Source organism: Notolepis coatsorum (genome assembly GCF_963971535.1).
Source record: "Notolepis coatsorum genome assembly, chromosome: 17".
Classification (NCBI taxonomy): Eukaryota; Metazoa; Chordata; class Actinopteri; order Aulopiformes; family Paralepididae; genus Notolepis; species Notolepis coatsorum.
This window is the reverse complement of record NC_140181.1, coordinates 52,062,930-52,086,903: the sequence shown is the minus strand read 5'-3', so window position 1 is coordinate 52,086,903 and position 23,974 is coordinate 52,062,930. Positions and strand designations below refer to the sequence as shown.

The window sequence follows — 23,974 nt, the reverse complement described above, 5'->3', positions numbered from 1 at the left end:
TCCCAAAAACAGGCTTCGGGGACAGCCTTATGATCACTAACGGCATACGTTGTGGACTAACGTTACACACACACGTTTGGATTGGGTGAAGACATGCTTGGATGACACAAGATTGATATCGTATAGCCCTTACCTTGACTAGGATGTACCCCAAAAAGAATATTCCAATTATCTGATCGCTATTCCAAGTATTGATGTCCATCGTGTCGCCGACATAATCCACCACACATCATGCATCGGGAGCATTGCACACAAAAAAAACGACCCGGAGACATTAGATTGACGCACAGGCAAAGATACAAGGTTTCAAAGGGTGCTCGATACCGCCGTCTAGCTGGAATGCGGCCGGTATTGCACTTTGGCGACCTCAGACCCATTCCCTATGGTAACACCAGGCTCCCTGGATGGATAATGAATAAAAATATCGCAAAAAAGACCCAGAAACGTGTTAACACGTGATTGGCACCAAAAGTGTTAAAGGTCACATGTTTCGCTATTCCTTTCACTATTTGGGCAATTCTACACAATTCCTGTGTGTCTATGGAACACATCTGTAAGGTTTTTTCAAAAAAGTTAATTGTTTTGCATTTCTAATCAAGTACTCTAAAGCAGCATTTTTCCACTTCAAGATTTCAAGCTGTTTTGGGCTGGGCTCTGCCCATACTCGCAAAGCGCTTTGAGTGATTGATTGAAAATTGTATTAACAGATTGCAGAATGGGTACAATACAGTACAGCTCAATACACACAATTGTTAAGGGGATGCAGACCAGAGAAAGACTTCCCCCATTTTCAATTCATCATAACATATATGACATACATGACATACAGATAGACAGTACTGCTACATCTATACATTTATGACATACCAGATTTACAAATACAGTACTGTTTGTGATACAAAAAGAGTTAAAAAAAATGAGAGTATATACATTTGACGAAGAAACTGTACATTGGAGGAGGTGGGGTTGGGTGGGTGGGGTGGGGTGGAGAACTGTACATTGGAGGTGGTTGGGTGGGTGGGGGGTAACTGTACATTGGATTATCGACAAAACCTTACTTGGTCCCAAGAAGAGGGTCTCGTGTATTACTGGGTTAGGACATTTACTGTACATTGGAGGGGGTTGGGTTAGGACATTTACAGGGGCCAGTTTCAAATTGCAGTCTCCCGTATAAGTGCTCCTTGAGAGTGGTTTTTAAAAGTGGGTAGTGATTCACATTCCTTTACAGCTTTGGGTAGGGCGTTCCACATTGATGTGGCATAATTGCGAAACGTGTTTAGTCCCTTGTTTGAGCCGAATCTGGGTTTAACATGATTTGTGGAGCTCCCTCTGGTGTTGTGGTCGTGGTATTCACTGACCTTTGGGAAGTATTTTGAGATGTACATGTGTACCTTAGTCGTGTAGTGTATCTTGTAGACCAGGCCCATTGCAAGTTGCTGTACTCTGTCGTCTACTCCAAGCCATCCTAGGTTGTCAAAGTGGGCAGGGATGAGGTGGGTTCTAGGAGTAAGGCCAAGCAGTAGTCTGACCAGTTTGTTTTGTGATGTTTGTAATTTTGTTTTTAGCGCCTTTGAGGTGCTTTGGTACCATGAGGTGCAAGCATAGTCGTAGTACCCTTGAATGAGTGCTCCTGCCAGAATCTTCAGGGTATTCTTGTTTACCAGAGAGGAGATCCGGTACAAAAATCTAGTTTGTTGGTTGACTTTTTTTTATTACATTGGATGCCATTTTGTCACAGGAAAGATTTGCCTCTAGGATGGAACCTAGGTATGTAATTTCATCTTTCCTTGTGACAATATTGTCACCCACTGTAACTGAGAAGCCGTCGGCCTTGCTGAGTTTGTTATTTGACCCAAAGAGAATGGACTGTTTTACCCAGGTGTAATGATAGTTTGTTGTCAGCGAGCCAGGTGCAGATTTTGCCTAGTTCCGAGCTGAGGGTTTTTTCAATCTGTAACTTGTTCTTGCCAGAGACCAGCAGGGCTGAGTCGTCCGCGAACAGGAACAAGTTGCAGTCACGAGCTGACGACATGTAATTTGCATAAATTAGGAACAGTAGCGGTCCTAGTAATAGTATGCTTCCTTGTGGAACACCACAGCTCACTGGGAGGGGGGGGATAGGGTACCGTTTACCTCCACCATCTGTTCTCTCCCCTCCAGGTAGGATTGCATCCAGCTCACTGATAGACTATCATAACCAATTGCTTTTAGCTTGTCAATCAGAATGGAGTGATTGACAGTGTCGAAGTCCAGCATGACCATGCCGCAGTATTTGCCCGCATCCACCTCTTGTTTGATGTGGTCGTTCAAATAGAGAAGACATGCGTCAGTAGAGTGGGATGTTCTAAAGCCAGATTGGAATTAGAAGATTAGATCTTTTTCCGCAAGGTACTTTTCGACCTGTTCGTATACTATTTTTTCCATGACTTTCGAGATGGAGGTAAGAATAGAAACAGGGCGGTAGTTGCCTGAGTCTAATTTGCTGCCCTTTTTGTGCTGGGGGGTTACTCTCGCAATTTTGAAGTCTTTGGGTACGTCTTTCCCTGTTTTATGGAGAGGTTTATTATGCGTGTGATGACTGGGGTGATGGCGGCTGCTGAGTCTCTGAGGAATTTGGAGGGGATATTGTCATGGCCAGTGGCCTTGTTAGGTTGGAGGGCGCTCAGTTGAGTACCTCAGCTGTTGTTACCATTTCTAGTTTGAAATCGTCTTTGCGGGGTCATCCCTATGTTCCCCGGGTCCTATGTTCCCCGATTGATTGAACATTTTATTAATTTGTATTATTTTATTAATTATTAATGTCCGCCTTGTTTCGTTGGTTAAGGTTAGAGTTTGGAATCAGGGCTGGTGGTCTGACTATCGCTACCAGGGAACATAGTGTTAGATTTGGATCAATCAGCCAGTATCACCTCTTCATCTGTTCTTGTGTTATCACCTCTCCATCCGTTGACTCTGCGTTGTGTTTTATCTCTCCGACGTCTCCTCATACCGGCTGTACAATCTTTGTCATTCCCCTTTAATGCAATCCGTAACCATAATAATTCACCACCTTCATGAGAATTCGACACTTGACAGCGTAATACCTTTCTCGAAAAACGTTGTTTATTACATAAACAAAAGCCTCAGATCAGATGTTATCAGATTGTATTGTCCTTGAAAAGTCTTTGGAAGAAAACTAAATTCATTATTCGAATGATCTCTCCTTTCACCCTGCTCGGTGGCCGTCACGGCCTAGCTGTTATCCAAAAGCCTTCACGGTTGTCGTGCCACGTCAGTCCCCCCCCCCCCCCCCCCCCCTTGCGAGGGGAGCAGGGAGCCGTTTCAAAGTCTCTGATCAACGTCCGCTCGCGTCAGCTTCGTGTCTAAAATCTAACTCATACGCGGAAGAACACTCACATTATAATAATCATCATCATCATTAATGACAGGCCCCGCCCCTCTTCTGGTTGTCATGTGACGCGCTGTTATGGCAACTGCTTGCAACCTTTAACACACATTAAAAACGTCTGTCTGCCTGCTGCTGTTTCTTATCAGTTGTTTATGTGCTGATGGAATGCAGACACCCTGCTCTACAACACTGACTGCTGCTTGCCTCTAAACCGCCTCCACCCTGCACATCTACCTCTCTGACCTGGCCCCTTTAGATGCTGTCATCTCCCCAATATACATTACATACATTGAAAAACCTCGACTTCCTTCACTAGGACCCAGGGAACATAGACATGCTCCCGTCTTTGCGGACCCCTAGGTTATTGTAGTAGGCTATGTTGTGTTCTACCCCAAAATGCCCTGAGTGGGAGGGTAGTTTATTTACCAGTGTTGTGGCTATGTTTGTGAAGAAAATATTTACGTAATTGGCCACATCCAGCTTGTCTGTGATGAGCGTGTTGTCCGTCTTTATGTTTATGTTTGAAAATTTGGTTTACATTTTTTTTTCTGCAGCCTAGTTGATTATTGAGTAATTTCCAACGTTCACAGGGTTTCTTTTTGTTTCTCAGTTTTGTCATTGATGAAATTCTTTTTTGCAGTTTTGATCATGGAGTTTACTTCATTTATTTTTTTTGTATCCACTTTTTCTCCTTATTTTTCTATTTTTTCTCCCATCCCAATTTCGCCTCACCAATTCTCCCTTTAATTCTCCCCTCACCTGTCTCGAACGTTGCTAGACTATGCCTCCCACTGGTCGGCTGCAGTGAGGACCAAGCCTTGCATCACGTGTCCCCTCCGGTACACGAGGCGGCAGCAGTCGCATCTTTTCACCTGTACAGCGCGATCTCTCAGTGGCGAGGAGTAACGCGTGGGAGGCTCACGCTGCCCCCGTTACTTCCTGATTCTGCTGTACAGGCGCACCAACCGACCTGTAGGAGTCGCTGTCCACAACGTCCAATCCCCACCCACCAGCTTTCCCACCCCTAAGGGCTCGCGTCCACCTGCCTCATATTTATGACCGCACGCGTCTTTTTTCAATGTATTCCAATGGGGAGAGAGCGTATGCGGCCGCATGCACCGCCTATAGGAAGTGCGCTGCAGTCGGCTTCTTTTTTCAGCTTTTTTGTGCGGCTGAAAGTTGAAACTTTCTCAACTTTCAGAGCGATGCGCTGAGCTCATTTTCAGACAACCAATCACAGCCATTGATATCTACCACTCTGTTTGTAACCCGACACCGGAGCTGCCTGCCTGTCTGGCTGTCTCCCACAGACCATTGAGATTCGCGACAAAACACAAATACACTAATAATAATAACTACACGAATACACTACTAAAAAGCTAATAAAAAGCAAAGGGCGAACTGTGGTGTCAGGCAATAACTATATATATAATTAATATACAATAAAGTTATTAAAATATGCTATAATATGTGCAAAACCGCGGCATGGCTGTAGATTTCTTTCTGTCATCTACAAGATGCGCTTCATGCCAGCGCTGCCGGCGCACTATCAGTGTTTTTGTGAGCCAGGTGGACGCGGGCCCTAACACTGCCAATTGTGTTAGTATGAACGACCAGCCAAGCTGGTAGCAACGCCGAGAGCTGGGCTCGAACCCAGCATATCCTGCGTTAGTGGCGAGCGCCTTGCCCACTGCGCCGCTTAGCCACCCTGAGTTTACTTCATTTTTTTGCCTGTTTCTTTGCAGTTTGAGTTCAGTCACGTGGGCTTGGAGTTCACTGCTCGAGCTTTTGGTAAGCTTTGACTGACTTTTACGAAACACAGAGCATTTTTTGTCTCTGGTTTTCATAGCGGTCAATATTTCTGAGTGCATCCACGGCTCAGCACGGTTTTTTATCCTGGTGGTTCTTAGGGGGGCCATGTCGTTCAGTACTGTTGGGAATTTGGTTTTGAAACCAAGCCATGTTTCTTCAACTAATGTTCCACTGAGCTCTTCTGACCAGTCCAGGCTCTCTAGTTCTAGGTTAAAGGCCTCACTATAGTAGGTTTTGAGGTCTCTAGATGTGACTGTTTTGTGACAGCCGGCCTTTTGTTTTAGCTTTTTGCGGGTACAGAATATCATATAATGATCGCTTAACGGTTCGCGGTCGGGGCTCACGGCACCGTGATGTAGTGACGTCATCAGTTTGTGACGCTCTGTACCGAAAATGTAGTCCATTTCGTTTTTTTTTTCGGTAAATGTACATGATTTACATTTGTATCAATATATTGGCCATTCTTTGTGCTAGAATGAAATGGAAAAGATTGGGGGGGAAGTGATGAAGGAGGCGGAAGTTTACTGCTAGAAAAAAAGAGTAGAAGAAGCCTGCACGTGAGCGAGAAATTCGTCCATTAGATAATTTCTGTCGGACAACACCGTTTTTCCAGTAGTTTGTAGTTAGTAGTTCGACTTTTATAACAGTAGTAGCAGCAGTAGTAGTAGCAGTAATAGTAGTGGTAGTAGTAGTAGTAGCAGTAGTTGTAGTAGCAGTAGTAGTAGTATTAGTAGACATTTTAGTAGTAGTAGTTTGAGCTATCCTGTGCTAACGTTGACGATCCATCTTTTGTTGGTGATGGTGACTACAACGAAAGGTCCACTGATGATGACAACAATGAAAGGTAAAGACACTTATTTTGGACTTTGATTGCTTTTGTTTTAGTCAGACTTGTTGGGAAAGGCAAAGAAAGGCTTTCACATGATAAGTGCACATGATGAATGCACATGTACAGGATAAGTGTACATGATAAGTGTGCATCAAGAGAGTCCTTGTTGAATGTTGAAAATAATGTGCTTTTTATTGTTTTCTACAGTGAGGAGGAGCAAGGAGCAGAAGCCCTGCCTTCAACCAGTTCAGTGAGACATGGAAGGAGGGCTAACCAAGACAGGTGAGAGACTTATTATTATTATTATTATTATTATTATTATTATTATTATTATTATTATTATTATTATTATTATTATTATTATTATTATTATTATTATTATTATTATTATTATTATTATGATTATTATTGCTTTTGTTTTAGTTATTACTCTGTTCATAAAAGTTGAAAATAATGTATTTTTACATGTCATTGTCTACACAGCAATGATTTGCCTGGGACATCTAGGGGGGCAGGGCATGCCAAAGCCCGATCCAGGTCAAGAAATGACCCAGACAGGTGAGAGACTTATTATGGATGTTTATTGCTTTTTTATTATTACTAGGTTTGCAGACTTTGTACGCAATATATACAGAATGGAATATTGAGTGTATATACAGTGTGTGTGTGTGTTGTATGAGCAGTGTTTTATATGTACATTGTGTGTGCCATTTATGTGCAGACATGATGAGCAGCCTGCTCCAGTCCGACGCAGGACAACCCAGGCAGGAGATCAGACGCCCTGGAAGACCGACAGTGATCCTGATCCAGCCCCTCAGCCCCTCCGGTTCATGCCGCGCAGACCCCCAGGACCGCAGCTAGACCCCCATGCCACGTATACACAGGTAACACCTGTCAAAAGGCGTTACCGCTTGACAGGTGCAATATTTTTTTTGGATACGCCTCAGGCATCCTGCACTCTATATGACTGCACTCTAGTCATATGTGTACTGTATATATGTATATTGAATATCCCACAATTTAATTATTTTTTACTGTAAAACTTTTTTTTGTAAAGAAATTTACTGAATTTTTGTAAAAAAAAAAAAAAAAAAAGCATGCTGGTGATAATTTCCAGTTGAGAATCAAAATTTCGTCTGTGTTTATTACCTATGTATGGAGAAAATAATGCTTTGTAAATTGAATTCTGTTCTCTTTTGTTTATGTAAATATGCTACCTGAGGGTGCATTTCCACTGTTTTATATCCTTGATTTGATATGTTTGCAATGGTTCATACTAAAAAGAACACATTTTCTCAATCCGATTTTGTGTTTTGTGTTGTACATTATGCAGTATACAGTATATACAGTATTATACAGTATGAAAACTAACTGTCAGGTCATATATGTGAGGCTGTGCTGAAAAAAAGATACCAAACATACCATGGTAAAACATTTTAAAATGGGAATTATACAATTTAAATCAAAATTAGCCAAAACATTGAAAAATCCCAGGACCTGGAAGAGTTTTAACCCACATGCTATAACCCCTTTACTGGAGATCTTGGACTTGTCAGAGGTCAGAATGAGATCAATGGTAGTCTGTGTTGATTCACATACCCGGGTGGGTTGGGTGATCAGCTGGCTGAAGCCATGCAGATCACAAAACCTACTGAATGACTTGAAGACGGGTGAATCTATTCGTTGCATATCCGTGTTCCAGTCTCCAATGAGAATTGTTTCTACATCCTCAACTCCAGCTAAACACCCATCCACAGTGTATCATAAAAGCCATTCTGTTCTGGCGGTCTGTATATTGTGCCAACTAATACTGATTTAGCCCGTTCAAAAAGAATTTCAACCCATATACAGTTTCAAGAGACTTGTGATTCAGGTCAGTACGGATAATGAATTTGGTGTCTTTGTGTATGTACATGCAGACACCACCTCCATACCTGTTCCTGTCATTTCTGACTACCGAGTAGTTCAATTTCAATTTCAGAGTCTGTCACAGAATTGTCAAGTTTTGTTTCTGAAAAACATAATGTTTGCTTTACCGTTAATAAATAATTGTCTGATTTCAGCCAGATTATGTCTCAGTTTGTATTTAGGTGAAATATATGAAGTCCATTTGTGTTGATTGTCCGATTGATGTAGTCAGGCTGGAAGTATTTTTGTTCATCGGTGTCCGGTCCTGCGGTGGGGGGAGGGGGGGCTTTGTTGATGTTTGGTCCGTGAGTGGGAAGGTGGGGAGGGGGTCTGGGTCCGGGTGGCGGAGGGGGTGATACTGCCTTGTATCCATGTTCATTGTGGGGGAGGGGGGGTGGTTCTGTCCTTTGTCCTGGGCCTGGTAGCCTAGCTAGCCTAGCTGGGCTGGCTAAGCTAGCAGGCGAGTCCTTGGTGTATATGTCGACGTCCCGCGCCGATTTGGGCTCCACTGTTGTGAGCTCCGGTTCTCTCCCTCTAGTCTCGGCCTCTCATCTCATCTGCAGGGGCTTCGGTGTGGGGATGTCGCCGCTTGCTGGTCGGCTCGTGCAACCGCTGGCTGCGTTGATGTTGTTGATGTCCTCGACGGCCGTTGTCTGCGTCTGTGTGAGGAGCCGCTGATTCTTCGCCTGTCGGCATGTTAAAACCGGTCCCGGGTTTTGGTGTATGTCTCCCGACAGGAGCAAGTATAATAGAAACATTGATTTTCTATCAAACTTGCCTGTCGGGGGTAGTTTCTTGCGGTCCGGGTTCGATGTTAACACTCTGTGAACTGCTGCTATTCCAATCGCTGGGTGTTTGTGCTCCAAGCCTTTTAGCAAGTAAAAGTCGCAATGGGACTGTTTTTTTGCGCATTCGTTACTTTCCACTTCTGTCTGGAGTTGATTCAGTGGTGAGTAAATGTACAAGTCCATAATCCACAGGAGGGAAAGTAAAAAAAGCGCAAAATACCTTGTCGATCTGTAGCGTTTGTTTTGCCGGGAGCTGTTTGAAATGCGACCGTCCATGTCGAAGCCGGACATGATGACAGTCACCCACAGTCTGCACTGGCAGACAGAGAGAGATAGAGAGGGAGACTAATTAATTTCGCCGCGGGGGGGCATAATCCCACGGGACAATGCATTGGTAACTTGCTTCAAATGACAATATATACCCCCGTGAATATTATTGCACGGATCGGAATACGTGTGGGAGTGTGCGTGTGCACTATGATATTTTGCAACAGGTTGACATGACGCGAGTGCCGACAAAGAGAAAGCAGAGAACGAGCGAGCGAGAGAGAGAGATAGAGGGATAGAGAGGGATACGGAACATTTACGGGAGTGTATGTAAATGCTCCGTATCCCTCGCTCTCCCTCTCTATCCCTCGTTCTCTGTCGGCACTCGCGTCACGTCAACCCGTTTGAGGAAGTGTCAGTATTTCCACTCGCTCAGTTGTTGAGCGAATTGTTGATTGTGGGCGGTGACTACAACCAGGGGCTGAGATATGCAGATCAGTGCCTTATTTACGTCAGCAAAACAGTCAAATCAGAATGGCTTAGTTCAATGGGGGAGGATCTCGTGACATGTGAACTTAGGCTGGAGTTACACCTAGGGTGTTTTCGTTTAGTTTTTCAGATGAGTTTCGCTTTTCCAGGTGGCAACGTAGTGGCAGCAGAGTTAGGTGCTTGTTACACACAGTGTTTTTGTGCTCGTTTTTATACGTTTTTGAATACGTTTGCTGTCCCTTTTACATAGAAATGCCGTTTTTGGCGGATACGTTGTGGCTCTACTGAAAACGCTAAATTGTGTTTTCCGTTTTGGAGTAGCGCCAAAACTCGCCGACAACATGTCGTGTAATCTGCACGGAGCCGTTGTTGCAAAAACGCCCATGCGCAGTAGATACCATCTGCGTGCCCTTCCGGTGACAACAGAGCTGTCCCAAATAGCTGCAGCTACCATGTGTTGTCAAGTTATTGTTATAAGGACCCCAGTCCAAGCTACAACAGTCTGCATTCCCTTAACAATTGTTTGTATTGAGCCGTATTGTATTGTACCCATTATGCAATATGTTAAATAAAGTTTACATCCATTCATTCTGCTAGCATTACCGATTGCATGAGCAGCTGGCTAACGTTAGCTATCAGACCCTGTTAGCTCAGAGCTCCTCTTTCAATCTTAACAAACATTAAACAAAATGGCCCAGTCATCTATTCACCTTTGTTTAATACACACAGCGTTGTCTCTAATGTTATCTAGCTACTGATAGCTCCCGATATCATCAGTTTGGTGCTGGGTGGTTAACGTGAGCTAGCGTTAGCTTCTAGCCACAATGCTATACTGTTATACTGGCATATTCCAGTCACGTTAGCATGTAGTTAACAATGTAGCTAACAATCCTTGCCGATCCTTTTTGAGACTAAACTATCCGCTCTTGGTGGTCACTTGTGTTGATGTTAGTTTTGTTTCATCAACAAATGAGAGGCAGAACACACAGTGAATGTATCCGTTTTGTTTATTGCACTTTTATTACACTTTGCTGAAAAAGAAGTGCTGCATTGGGTAAATAGGCAAAGATGGCGGCGCCCGCCTTGTTGACATTTTCTTTGCAGGAAGTGTATTGGCACATTCAAGTTCTGATTGGTTGAAAATTGCCTTCATGTTCGCCACCTACTGCCACCTACTGCTTTGGCAGTGTACTACATCACTGTGCTCAGGTGACAAAACGAAAGTGTGACTCGCCTCCCGCTACGTTGCGGCGAAACTCATCTGAAAACGAAACGAAAGTCTAACCGCAGCCTTAGACATTCGTTTTGCAATCTGAGCACCTTCGTTTTGCCTCCTGAGCACAGTGATGTAGTACAATGCCAAAGCAGTAGATGGCAGTAGGTGGTGAACATGAAGGCAATTTTCAACCAATCAGAACTTGAATGTGCCAATACACTTCCTGCAAAGAAATGTCAACAAGCCGCCATCTTAAATGCCTATGCAGCACTTATTTTTCAGCAAAGTGTAATAAAAGTGCAATAAACAAAACGGATACATTCACTGTGTGTTCTGCCTCTCATTTGTTGATGAAACAAAACTAACATCAACACAAGTGACCACCAAGAGCGGATAGTTTAGTCTCAAAAAAGATCGGCGATGTTGTTAGCTACATTGTTAGCTACATGCTAACGTGAATGGAATATGCCAATATAACAGTATAGCATTGTGGCTAGCAGCTAACGTTAGCTCACGTTAACCAGCCAGCACCAAACTGATGATATCGGGAGCTATCAGTAGCTAGATAACATTAGAGACAACGCCTCGTGTATTAAACAAAAGTGAATAGATGACTGGGCCATTTTGTTTAATGCTTGTTAAGATTGAAAGAGGAGCTTGAGCTAACAGGGTCTGATAGCTAACGCTAGCTCACGTTAGCCAGCTGCTCATGCAATCGTTAATGCTAGCAGAATGAATGGATGTAAACTTTATTTAACATATTGCATAATGGGTACAATACAATACGGCTCAATACAAACAATTGTTAAGGGAATGCAGACTGTTGTAGCTTGGACTGGGGTCCAAGCTCCGCGCAGATTACACGACACGTTGTCGGCGAGTTTGTGAGGAAAACACCTTTTCAGCGTTCCCGCTAGGGCAACGCGTTTTCCTGCCAAAACTGCATTTCTATCTAATAGGGACAGCAAACGTATTCAAAACATATTCAAACGAAAACAAAAACAGTGTGTGTAACAAGGGCCTTAGGTACTTTTCCCCCAGAGGATAAAACAATGGATGTCTTTACAACATTTTAAAGATAATGATGTGTGAATTTCTTGGCACATAATTATAGATAGATGAGAACTAGGTGCAGACAAAATGGGTAAGATGGAAATCTTCTAAGTGCTAAAATCTCTTCTTTACCATTCCGAAAGTACAGTTCAACTTCAGTGTTTAGACAAGAGTAACAAACAGTACCATTTGTGCTTTGGATAAAACTACAGCCGGAAAGAAACATTTTAACGAAACAATCCCTGACCTGAATCTGTATGTGTCCCCGCTTAGTAGTTTTTTGGAGAAGACGTTCTGTAAGCTGAGAAGAGAGACAAACAAGACACTTATGGCGAATATGAGAATATCACATTGCTGTGGAATTTGAGGCATCTGGTGCGAGTTGTGTGCCGTACCAGTCCATGATGTTGGTGGAGAGGGCAGCACAGAAACCCAGCATGTTAAAACTGCTCTCTGTGGCCGTGCAGAGAGTCAGGCCAGCCATGACAGGGAACAGAGAGAGGTTCACCCACAGTCCTACAGGAGAACAGGAGACCACACACATGAGTCATCTCCAAAATCAACATATTTGACCTAATTTCTCAAAATGAAAGAGGTTATACATCGAAAGTTTGCTTATCACTAGTGCCAGTCAGGCACGCCCCACATTTCATAGTGGAGCGTTACATGAATACAACAATAACCTATCTCTGAAGCAATAGCATAGCAAAGGTCAACACTGGGTGAACTTTATCAAACAAAGCACGCTTATCAAAAGGACGGGTCACTCACTATCCAACGGCATGTTTGCATTAGTCAAAGTATCCAACAGAAACACTTTGACTAACAATAACTATTATTTACAGCATTTTCATTTGTATTTTATGTTGGCTTTGATTGCTCTTTATGAAGCTGTATGAGTAACAGTTGGTGTGTTGCTGTTAGGATACTTATTATGGACAGCGACCAGATTTCGCCTTGAGGATTAATAAAGTAATAAAGTAGTTCCTATTTTACTGTTGTTCCGTATCTGTTGCAACTCCAATATCTGTGTAGATACTTTTTTATCTAATTATTTATTTACAGTCATTCAAAGTTTACATTGGTCCTTCACATTTAGAGCAAGCCTCATGAAACCCATTGAAATCCCATCATAAATCAAGAATATTTTCCTCAACTCTGGAGAGCTGAGCGGAGAGCAGTGTTGCTGTGTGTAGTACCCGTGTACTCTCCTAGTATCAGTGTTGCTGTGTGTAGTACCTGTGTACTCTCCTAGTATCAGTGTTGCTGTGTGTAGTACCCGTGTACTCTCCTAGTATCAGTGTTGCTGTGTGTAGTACCTGTGTACTCTCCTAGTATCAGTGTTGCTGTGTGTAGTACCTGTGTGTAGTACCTGTGTACTCTCCTAGTATCAGTTCAAGTTTCTTTATTAGTTGTCATACAGAAGTAGAATACTTTTATACAAAATGCTTCTTTCTGTTACGCTCCAGAGACTGTGCTAGACAAAAATAGATAAGTATAAAATAAGTATAGCAAGTATAAAATAGAAGTCAAGTACGTGGACAAAAGTGTTCAGTATATACATATATACAATGTACAATGCAGAGTAGAAGTAACTGAGTTACAATACAATATACTATACAGTGCAAAGCAGAAATGGGATGAGGTACAATTTAGGTACAATTTACAGTAAGGTGTAATGAGGTATGGGTTGTAGTGCAAATTCTTTACCAATAAATATAAAGTGTGTTTAGGTGTTCTAATGTGGGTAAAGTGGGTGCTGCAGTGAGTTGTTTGTTTAAAGTGAGTGTGTGCGTGTGGATGTGTGTGCTGTGCGTGCATTTGATGGTTGTTACATAGTGTTATTGTCATTTAGCATTCTGATGGCCTGAGGATAGAAGCTTCTTCTGAGTCTCTCTGTGCTTGCCATGAGACTCCGGTATCGCTTGCCTGACCGCAGCAGTTCAAAGAGGCAGTTGTTTGGGTGGCTGGAGTCTTTGATAATTCTCTTAGCCTTACCCATGCACCGCTTGTTGTAAATGTCCTGGAGAGTGGGAAGCCCCCCTCCAATTGTGCGTTCGGCTGAACGGGTCACTCTCTGTAGTCTGCTACGGTCTTGTGCGGTGCTATTCCCAAACCAGGAGGTGATATTGCCAGTCAGGATGCTCTCTATTGTGCATGAGTAGAAGTTCTTAAGGATCTTCTGACTGAATTGGAACTTCCTTAGGCGCCTGAGGAAGTAGAGGCGTTGCCGTGCCTTCTTCACAACACTGTCAATGTGTGTGGTCCATGTCAAGTCCTCGGATATGTGGAGTCCGAGGTACTTGAAACTGTTCACTCTCTCAACCGGTGCCCTGTCGATGCTGAGGGGGCTGTAGTCCCTGACCCCCGACCTCCTGAAGTCCACAATCATCTCTTTTGTTTTGCTGACGTTCAGGGAGAGGCAGTTCTCCTGACACCACTGCAACAGATTATCTACCTCTTCCAGGTAGGCCCTCTCGTCGTTGGCAGAGATCAGGCCCACCACTACTGTGTCATCAGCAAATTTGATGATTGTGTTGTTGTTCCGCTGTGCCACACAGTCATGTGTGTACAGGGAGTAGAGGAGGGGACTCAGAACACAGCCCTGGGGGGCCCCTATGTTGAGCGTGATGGATGAGGAGGTGCAGTTGCCTGCTCTCACCACCTGGGGTCTACCCGTCAGGAAGTCCAAGACCCACTGGCAGAGGTCATAGTTCAAGCCCATGTCCCTGAGCTTGGCTATGAGTTTGGAGGAGACTATGGTATTGAATGCTGAGCTGTAGTCGATGAACAGCATTCTCACATAGTTCCCCTGCCTCTTGTCCAGGTGTGATGCTGCTGTGTGCAGCACATGGGCTATGGCGTCCTCCGTGGACCTGTTGGGGCGATATGCAAATTGCAGGGGGTCCAGGTTGATGGGGAGGGAGGAACAGATGTAGCCCTTCACTAGCTTCTCAAAGCACTTCATGGCTATGGAGGTGAGAGCTACAGGGCGGTAGTCGTTGAGGCAAGCGGGCGTAGATTTTTTGGGTACAGGGATAATGGCGGACTTCTTCAGACAGGTGGGGTGTGTAGTACCTGTGTACTCTCCTAGTATCAGTGTTGTGTGTAGTCAGGGAGCGAAATTAACTTTTTGACTCACCGGCCAGTGGCGGGTAGATGGGAAGAATCTACCCGCCAAGCATATTTCTTACCTGCCAAATTTTTTTGATTAAAAAAAGTATATATATATATTTTATATATATTTTTTTTTAAATAAAATATATATAATCATACTTGTAGTTGTATTATCTGCGAGACATCGCCACCACGCAATAAGTCAAAATGCTCGCTATCTGCAAACAGCTCCACTGTCTGTGTGTATACTTGTGTAGCCTCCAGCTCCAGCAAGGATTCACCGGCCCTGCAGCTAGACCCTATATTCAGCTAGACCCTACATTCAGCATGCAAGGATTCTCCGGCGATGCAGCTGGACCCTATTGGTATAACGTTACAGTTCTTTTGTCAAATCACATTCAACATGCCCTCAGCTAGAATACGCATTCAATCAATGTTATAAGACATTGATATCAGGAGCTATCTGTAGCTACTGCTAGCCCGGTAGATAACGTTAAGACAATTTAGTTTACTGGGACAGATAGATCTAACGTGAGCTAGCTAACGTGAGCTAGCTAATGAGGGAACGGAGGTATTATGCACTCGAGTCGACTATTGCTGGAGCATTTGTTGATATCAGCAGCTACCGTTAGACAATGCCTCGTCATGTATTAAACTAAAAGTGAATAGTTGACTGGGTCATTGTTTAAACAGTAACGGTAGCTCATGGAGGTCCGCTCTTCTAGACTAGAGCAGACTGCCTCTGTGTTGACACGAGCACTGCGAGCAGAAGCCCTTAGCCAATAGTATCCCGCTACAGGGCTGGGCGGATATGACTCGTTGCCACGGTTTTTTTCAAAATAAGAGTATCATACAAACATAATGTTGCTAACTGCCGGAGCCATCGATATTATGACTGGAGATGCGCTTGGGGCGGAAATGAGACCCGCACAGATTTTCAAAATAAGAGTATCGTTATGAACTTGATTGATTACACGCCACACGGCGGGCAGCCCTCTAAGTGTCAAGCGCCAAAGGTAAAAACTGAGCGCCCCTGGCGGGCGGCGGGCTTTAGTTTCGGTCCCTGTGTGTAGTACCTGTGTACTCTCCTAGTATCAGTGTTGCTGTGTGTAGTACCTGTGTACTCCTAGTATCAGTGTTGCTGTGTGTCGTACCTGTCTACTCTCCTAGTATCAGTGTTGCTGTGTGTAGTACCTGTGTACTCTCCTAGTATCAGTGTTGCTGTGTGTAGTACCTGTTTACTCTCCTAGTATCAGTGTTGCTGTGTGTACAGGGAACAAAATAAGCACACGCCATTCACCAATGGCCTGTAGATTTAATGTTTGGCGCCTAGAAATTAAGCTCTGCCCGCCACCTGGCAGCTAACAAAATCCACTGCATCAGCGGGAGCTTGGTGCTGGATTTTGCGAGAAGCATGCAGCTGCAGAGCCACAGAGCATCAGTGTTTTCAGCTCCGGTCTGGGGACCGCTCAGCAGCGCCCCCCCAAAATCTTGGTGCAAAATCCAGCACCAAGCTCCCGCTGACAACATCGTTGTCATTCCTGCTTGGTGAAGCAACGATGAAACAAATGTAATGATTGTTTCGTTCATCGCATAGGCTATTTCATTTTAGCCTATTTCTTTTTTTTTTTTTTTTATATTTTTTGCACAAATCTCTCCAATATTCAAAACATCTCTTTCCACATCACCATATGCAACTTCCAAGATTTGCCTTTTTCTTTTTTGTAAGAACATACAAAACATGTAAAGGACTCATACAAATACATTAACAACTGACATGGAAAATAAAAAAAGACTTACGAAAAAAGAAAAATACTATACTATACATTGTGCGTATACATCCCTGATATATATACTTTGCATGTAGACCGATCTACCTTCTAGCAGGTATGTGCTGCATCCTCTATCGGGATGCCACCCTTCTCCATATTGCATGTGAGAGAAAGCGTCCCAGACACATGTAGGTGTGCATGATAGCATGCATGCATGTGTGTCTCCAACACACACATGTGGGTATGTGTATCACGTAAGCATGTGTACATGCCTCACATGTGTGTGTGTGTGCATCTTCCAGGTATGTGACTGTACTCCTATCTCTTGTGTGTGTCTCGTATCCATGTGTGCCTCTGCCCCCTATGTGAGTGTATATCTCAGGTGTGTATATATATGTGCGTCTCAGCTACGTATGTGTGTGTCTCCTATGTACATGTGTATCCCCCATATGTGTCAGTGAGAGCCTATACTTCAACTATGTGTATATGTAGGTGTGTGTATGCCTATTTCCTATAAGTGAGTATGTGCATGTATGTGTGCCCCTGACATGTATAATTTATCCTTGTGCATATGAGTGTGTGTAAACCTATTATGTACACATACGAATATGTGTATCCTAGATACTTGTATGCGGCTATACATGCGCATATGTGAGTGTGATAGAGACAGTGACCGTTCCATAGATACACCATCCGGACATAAAATCCATGCACATACATACATAATACATTATAAAGTACAAGTACCATCAGATCAGATCCCCTTTTTCATATTCATCCTTGATATCATTGTAACCCCACCTTAATCATTTGTCCCCAGACCGTTCAGTCAGGTGTAGAAAACTGTCCCATACCTCAGCGAAAATATCCTCTCTCCCTGCGACTCTATACGTCACCCTTTCATATGATGCTGTACGGAACATTAATTCCATCCATTCTTTAAAAGTAATATCCACGGGTGATTTCCAATGTCGTAATGCAATTCTACATCCTGATATCATGGCCATTCTATACCACATTCCCCGGTATTTAGGCAGTTTAATCCCTTTCGGCACCACACCCAAAACACATGCCAATGGGGAGTTATTTATCTTCACATTCAGAACCTTACTTAGGAATATTACAATTTGATCCCACATTTTTCGGACCTTCTCACATTCGTACAGCATATGTAGTAAAGTGCCTGTCTCCTTCTCACATCTCCAGCAGATGTCAGTGTCCCTTAATTTTAGTCTGGCCAGTTTACTAGGCGTCCAATAGCTTCTGTTCAACACTTTGTAAAAGATAAGTTGTGATTGCGCCTCCCGAGAGAATTTACTCCATTTGGACACCAGCTTCTCCCACATTTCCTCAGTAATATCCTCACGTACATCGTTCTCCCAGCTCAACCTCAGACCCGCCAATTTGGGTGCATTGTATTCTCTTATAACATCATAAAATCTTGACGCACCGCCTTTCCTACGCCATCCTTTATAGAATATTTCTTGAATTGCAGTAATCGGGCCACACTTTGGCCCTCCTATTGATGACGATATACAATGTCTAATCTGTAGGAATTTATAAAAGTTTTTATTATCTATATCAAAATCCTCTTTAATATCCTCAAAAGGCAAAACCCCATCTTCCCCGGCTATATCACCTAGTACATGTATCCCCCTTTTAATCCAATCGTCCCATATAACTGATTTCTTACCAATCTTTAGTTTTTTATTATACCATATAGAGGCTCTTGTAGTTAAATATGGGCTATCACCAGTCATTCTGTGCGATTGATTCCAAGTTTCCCTGATAAATGCCATTAAAGGGTTTTTAAAAGGTATAGGTCTGTCTGATTGTGTCAGGAAGGATTCCAGAGATGAGGGATATATCATTTCCTCCTCCATCTTGACCCAAGCAGGTGCCTCCTCAGTCGAGTGATTCAGTTTGGAGAGCTGGGAGAGCGAGAATGCATAGTGATACCAGTCTAGTTTAGGCAGGGATAATCCGCCATTTTCCTTTGCTGAATACATTTTGGCCCGTCCAAATAGCGGCCTTTTGCCCCCCCACAGATATACATTAATGACTTTGTCATACTGTTTGAGTAACTGGGTCGGGAGAGTCAGCGGCAGCATATATAAGATATAATTTAATTTGGGAGCCAATATCATTTTTACTAAGTTTATCTTCCCCAGGAGGGACATATTCATCTTGGCCCAATTCTGGGTCAGAGCACTAATGTGTTCGATTATAGGGGCAATATTGGCTTGCATTAACTCTTTCAGACCTGGGATCAGCTTTATTCCTAGGTATATCAACCCTGACGGCATCCATCTGTATTGCCACCCCCTCCTGATAGCAGGGGGACAACATTTAGAGAGAGGCATTGCTTCTGACTTGCTCCAGTTGATTGTGTATCCAGATATTTCGGAGAAGGACTCGATAATAGTTCGCTCTAGCGTGTGAAATAAGAATGCAAATTCCACCTTATCAAAGGCCTTTTCGGCATCCAATGAGAAGGCCACTGTAGGTTCTGTATCATTCCTGACCTTCCACATTATGTGTAGGAGTCTGCGGATATTATCAGCTGAGTTTCTCCCCTTCACAAAGCCCACTTGATCTGAATGCACCAAAGTTGGTAGTACATCTTCTATTCTATTCGCAAGTATCTTTGCCAATACTTTTTCTTCCAAATTGCTCAGGGATATAGGCCTATAGTTTCCACAGTATTGAGGGTCTTTGCCCTTTTTCTGTAGTAACGTAATAGTGGCCGATCTCAAGCTAGTGGGCACTGGGCAATCCCCCTTTTAACAATGAATCCTCATATACTTTTAATAGTCTCGGAGCGATTATATCACGGAATTGTTTGTAGAAATCGGGAGTAAACCCGTCGTCTCCTGGTGCTTTACCCAATTTAAGGCTGTTGATTGCCGCGTGTATTTCCTCTATCGAGACCCCCCCCTCCATTGATTTTACTTGTTGTTTCGATAACGACGGTAATTTGATTTTGTCGAAGAACGCGTCCATTTTTACCTGATCCACCGCCTTCTGTGGGGTATATAAATCCTGGTAGAAGCACCTGAAAACATTATTAATTTCCTTTTTGTCTGTAATAATCTTGTCATCTTTATTACGAATTGAGGATATAATATTTTGATTTTGCATTTGTTTAACCCGATTCGCTAGTATTTTACCCGCTCTCTCCCCTTGTTCATAATATCTTTGGTTGGTCCTAAATAACGCATATTCAGCCTTCTTTTGATATATGTTGTTCAATTCGTATTTGGATTTGTTTAGGTTTCTCCACGTTTCTGGGTCTGGTCTCTGACTGTGCTGTTTCGAGAGTATTTTAATTTCCTCATCTAACACTGTCATTTTTTGTTTCTCTGCCCTTTTTAGTATTGCACCGTATTGTATGAGTCGTCCTCTCATGTAAGCTTTACATGTGTCCCACATTATGCCACTATCATCTATTGACCCTTCATTAAGTTCCCAGAATTCCTTAAATATAGTTCTAATGTATGCACACGATCCTTCATCATTTAACATCAGGTTATTGAATCGCCATCTCCGAGATCGTTGCCCTTCCTCCATGGATGTGATCACTAAATCAACCGGAGCATGGTCAGATATTACAATGTTCCCTATCCCAGTATCTGCTACTTGTTCTACCAGCGCGCTAGAGATCAGGAAATAATCTATTCTAGAGTATGAGGAATGCGGTTGAGAGTAAAACGTGTAGTCTCTTTCCTGTGGGTTCATAACCCTCCAAATATCCACTAGACCCAATTCCTCTATCAGTACACCAACCGCCAGTCTCCCTGCGTTGTCAGCGGTCCTGGGTTGATACGATTTGTCCATTAAGGTGTTTCCAACCAGGTTGAAGTCCCCCCCTATGATTACGTTGCTATTCCCTATTTTCCTGATCACCTCACATACTTCATGGAAAAAGTCTGAGGACGACCCGTTGGGCGCATATATATTAGCTAAGGTAGTCCTCTGTCCCTCTAAATCAGCATCCAGTATAACCCATCTTCCCTCATCATGTGAGAAACTATTGTGCACCTTTACGTCTATGTTTTTTCTCACCAATATTGCCACCCCCCTCTTCCTAGAAGAGAACGTACTATAGAATATTTGTCCCACCCAATCCCTCTTAAGCTTGGCCGACTCCTCCTCATCCAGGTGCGATTCCTGAATTAGTGCAATATCCGTCATTTTTTGTTTCAAGAACATCAGTATCTTTTTTCTCTTAATGGGATGATGACATCCGTCTATATTCCACGATACTATTTTAATCAGCCCCATATTCCTCGTAATGTATCTCCCCTGTGCAATCCAGGACGTAGTACCTCTATGTCTGGGGCGCAATCTCCCACATTTCTATATCTAGTTCCTGAGACTGTGAAGATATATATACAATAGTATAGTACACAATGAAATAAAAAAGAACATATAAAAACATAAATACATTTCCCCCCCCCCACATTTACCCAAGCTACGTTCGATAGGACCCCAGATAGAACAATTGTACCGAGGGTGAGATCGATACTCACCCGTGCACCTTGGTCCCCCTCGACTAACAGGAGTGCATATGGCACAAGGCAGGTTGCCCAAAACTGTGCCCCTACTATTTTGTATACCCTGATGTAACGTATGGCTCACACTGTAATCTATATACAGTGCGATCAATTCAACTGAACTTGTCAAAACGGTAATGTTTCCAACAATTAACATTTGTATACCTCTTAGATATATATTGGTACATTGTAACTTCTATGACATAGCCATAATGGCCTGTGGTTCATTTCGTTATACTTTTTCTTTATCCATCCGGGATATTTCCCCTCCCACATTTTTAGCATACTCTCCTATTCATTGCCCTCTATTCTCATTTCACATCTTTCTTTTTTTTTATCCCTTTTTTTTATCATTTTTTTTTTTTTTGTCTTTTCTTTCATATACATAGGCATTTTGTGATGTTATTTATTCTATGACGATGCCCCCGTGACTTATCTGTATCCATGCGCTTCATGAACTTTATCTTAATTGTCCGCCTCCGACTGTCCCCGTCTGAATCCCTGTAGTTTCTCCCGGTATCCGTGATGTCCATTGCCCTGCTGTGCGGGGCGTTCAGTCCCCGTCGCCTGCATGTCGTCCCCCGGTCCCCGTTTTCTTCCCACTGTCTGCCAGGTAGACAGCCGCAGTATCTCCTCTCGATCCGGGTCGGTAGTCGGGTTCACCACGGTGATCTTGAATCCACGTTTTGCCATATCCGCCGTCGCCTCCGCTGCGCTCTGGTACAGGCGGGTGCCATCCTCGTAGAATACCCTCATCTTCGCTGGATACGGTGTCTGGAACTTGAGATTCTTCTCCTTCATTATTCTCTTGGCCTCGGCATATTCTCCTCGCTTCTTCAGTATTTCAGTGGGGAAGTCATGGTCGACATAGAAGCGTTCGTTGTCACATGAGACGTTTTTCTTCTGCCACGTTCGGCGTATTATCTCTTCCTTCATTTTGTAACTCCCAAACTTAACCACGATTGACCGTGGTTTCAGCTGCGGGTTGTTAGGCCTTGGGGGCAATGCCCGGTGTGCTCGTTCGATACGAAGGTCCATGTCATGAGGCAGTCCGAGTGCGTCCTTAAACAGGCCATCTAGAAATCCATGCATGTCCTTTCTCTCTTTCTCCTCTGGGATACCATACACCCGCAGGTTCTCTCTCCTCGTTCTGCCCTCTTGGTCGAGCAGTTTAGCCTCCATGTCGGCCTGCCTCTGTATCAGTTTCTTGATTAAAACCGTCGCCGCATCAAGCACATTTTCATTTTCTCCGATTCTCCCCTCCGTTTCACCGAGCCTGTCGTTCATTCTGTTCATATCATTCTTTATTTCCCGAAATTGACGCTCATTGTCTTTTCTGAAGTCTTTGAGCTCCTTGTATATGTTCAACAGCGTGGCCTCTTGTTCACAGTCATCGTCGCCATCTTTTCCTCCCGTTACGTCATCATTCTCTGCCATTCCGTCGTCCTTTTCAGTTGTAATCGTGTTCGCCCTACGTCTCGTGATAGCCCCTTCTTTCATCCCTATTAAATATATACCCTGGTGCTGTTAATAAATGTTTTCCGGGGCTAAATCATTTTGCTGTCGGGGAGCTCGCGAGTTAAGCAGCCATGTTCTTCCGCGGTCAAACCGGAAGTCCAATTTGAGCCTATTTTAATACAATTCAAATAATCAAATTGTGCTTAGAGGGAATTATTTTCACCGGACATTATGACCGGAGAGATTTAAATGTTCAGACTTCAACTTTTTTCTCACAACGGGTAAAGTGCATCTAACATGCTTTGCACCGTCGCCATTCCTTTATGCCCACATCGCCCGAAATGAACGTTACGTTATCAGAGGCAGAGCAGAGCCATAGAGAACACTGTGGACTGAGGAAAGGGAAATGGGGGGGGGGGGGGGGGGGTGCGTGCGTTTGGAAAGACGATGAAGTCAGTCAGGAGTATATTATAGTAAACTGAGGATTACTGAGGATGGACAGATAATGTTGATATTCAAATATAAAAAAGTTTCGAGAGGAGTGGAAGTTTGAAGACAGACTAGACTACAATATGATGCGGGGGTGGTGAGTTGAAACAGTGTGTGTGATTGATTGATTGAAAAGTTTATTAACAGATTGCAGAATGGGTACAGTACAGTACAGCTCAATACATACAATTGTTAAGGGGATGCAGACCAGAGAAAGACTTGTCTTGTTTACATCAGGGTCCCCCATTTTCAATTCATCATAACATAATATGATGTGTCCCGACCCCACTTCTATGTTTCAATAAATTATTTGCATTTAAAACTATTAACACTGACTCATTCCTTCAGTCCACTCAAAATTATGCTAATATTCCTTATGTTGTTTATGATATTAATTGAAAATAGCATATGAGAGTATTATAGTAATAATAACACATGGCGATATACTAAAAAGCTATTTATAATTTTTGGCTGGTAAAAATTCTGCCTGGCTGGTAGTTTTTAAAATCTACCAGCCAAATGGCTGGTAAGTCAAAAAGTTAAGTTTGTTCCCTGTGTGTGTAGTACCTGTTTACTCTCCTAGTATCAGTGTTGCCGTGTGTAGTACCTGTGTACTCTCATAGTATCAGAGTGTAGTAACTGTATACTCTCCTAGGATCAGAGTGTAGTACCTGTATACTCTCCTAGGATCAGAGTGTAGTACCTGTATACTCTCCTAGGATCAGAGTGTAGTACCTGTATACTCTCCTAGGATCAGAGAGTAGTACCTGTATACTCTCCTAGGATCAGAGTGTAGTACCTGTATACTCTCCTAGGATCAGAGTGTAGTACC

General features: G+C 43.3%; 1 protein-coding gene across 3 annotated transcripts in view; it reads right to left on the bottom strand.

Moving 5' to 3' along the window:
- LOC311243693 (solute carrier family 35 member E2A) overlaps positions 1 to 23,974 on the bottom strand; it is a 68,706-nt gene that overhangs the window by 17,578 nt on the left and 27,154 nt on the right. For 2 of the 3 annotated variants that reach the window (XM_084333012.1, XM_084333013.1), the window contains exons 5-7: positions 12,146 to 12,266; positions 11,998 to 12,051; positions 7,548 to 9,035 (exon numbers count right to left, since the gene is read on the bottom strand). In XM_084333012.1, the coding sequence (XP_084189138.1) occupies positions 8,486 to 9,035; positions 11,998 to 12,051; positions 12,146 to 12,266 (725 nt within the window). In that variant the 3' untranslated portion in view covers positions 7,548 to 8,485. Of the gene's footprint in view, positions 1 to 7,547; positions 9,036 to 11,997; positions 12,052 to 12,145; positions 12,267 to 23,974 lie in introns of those variants that run through there. The other variant, XM_084333014.1, reaches the window with a different exon arrangement.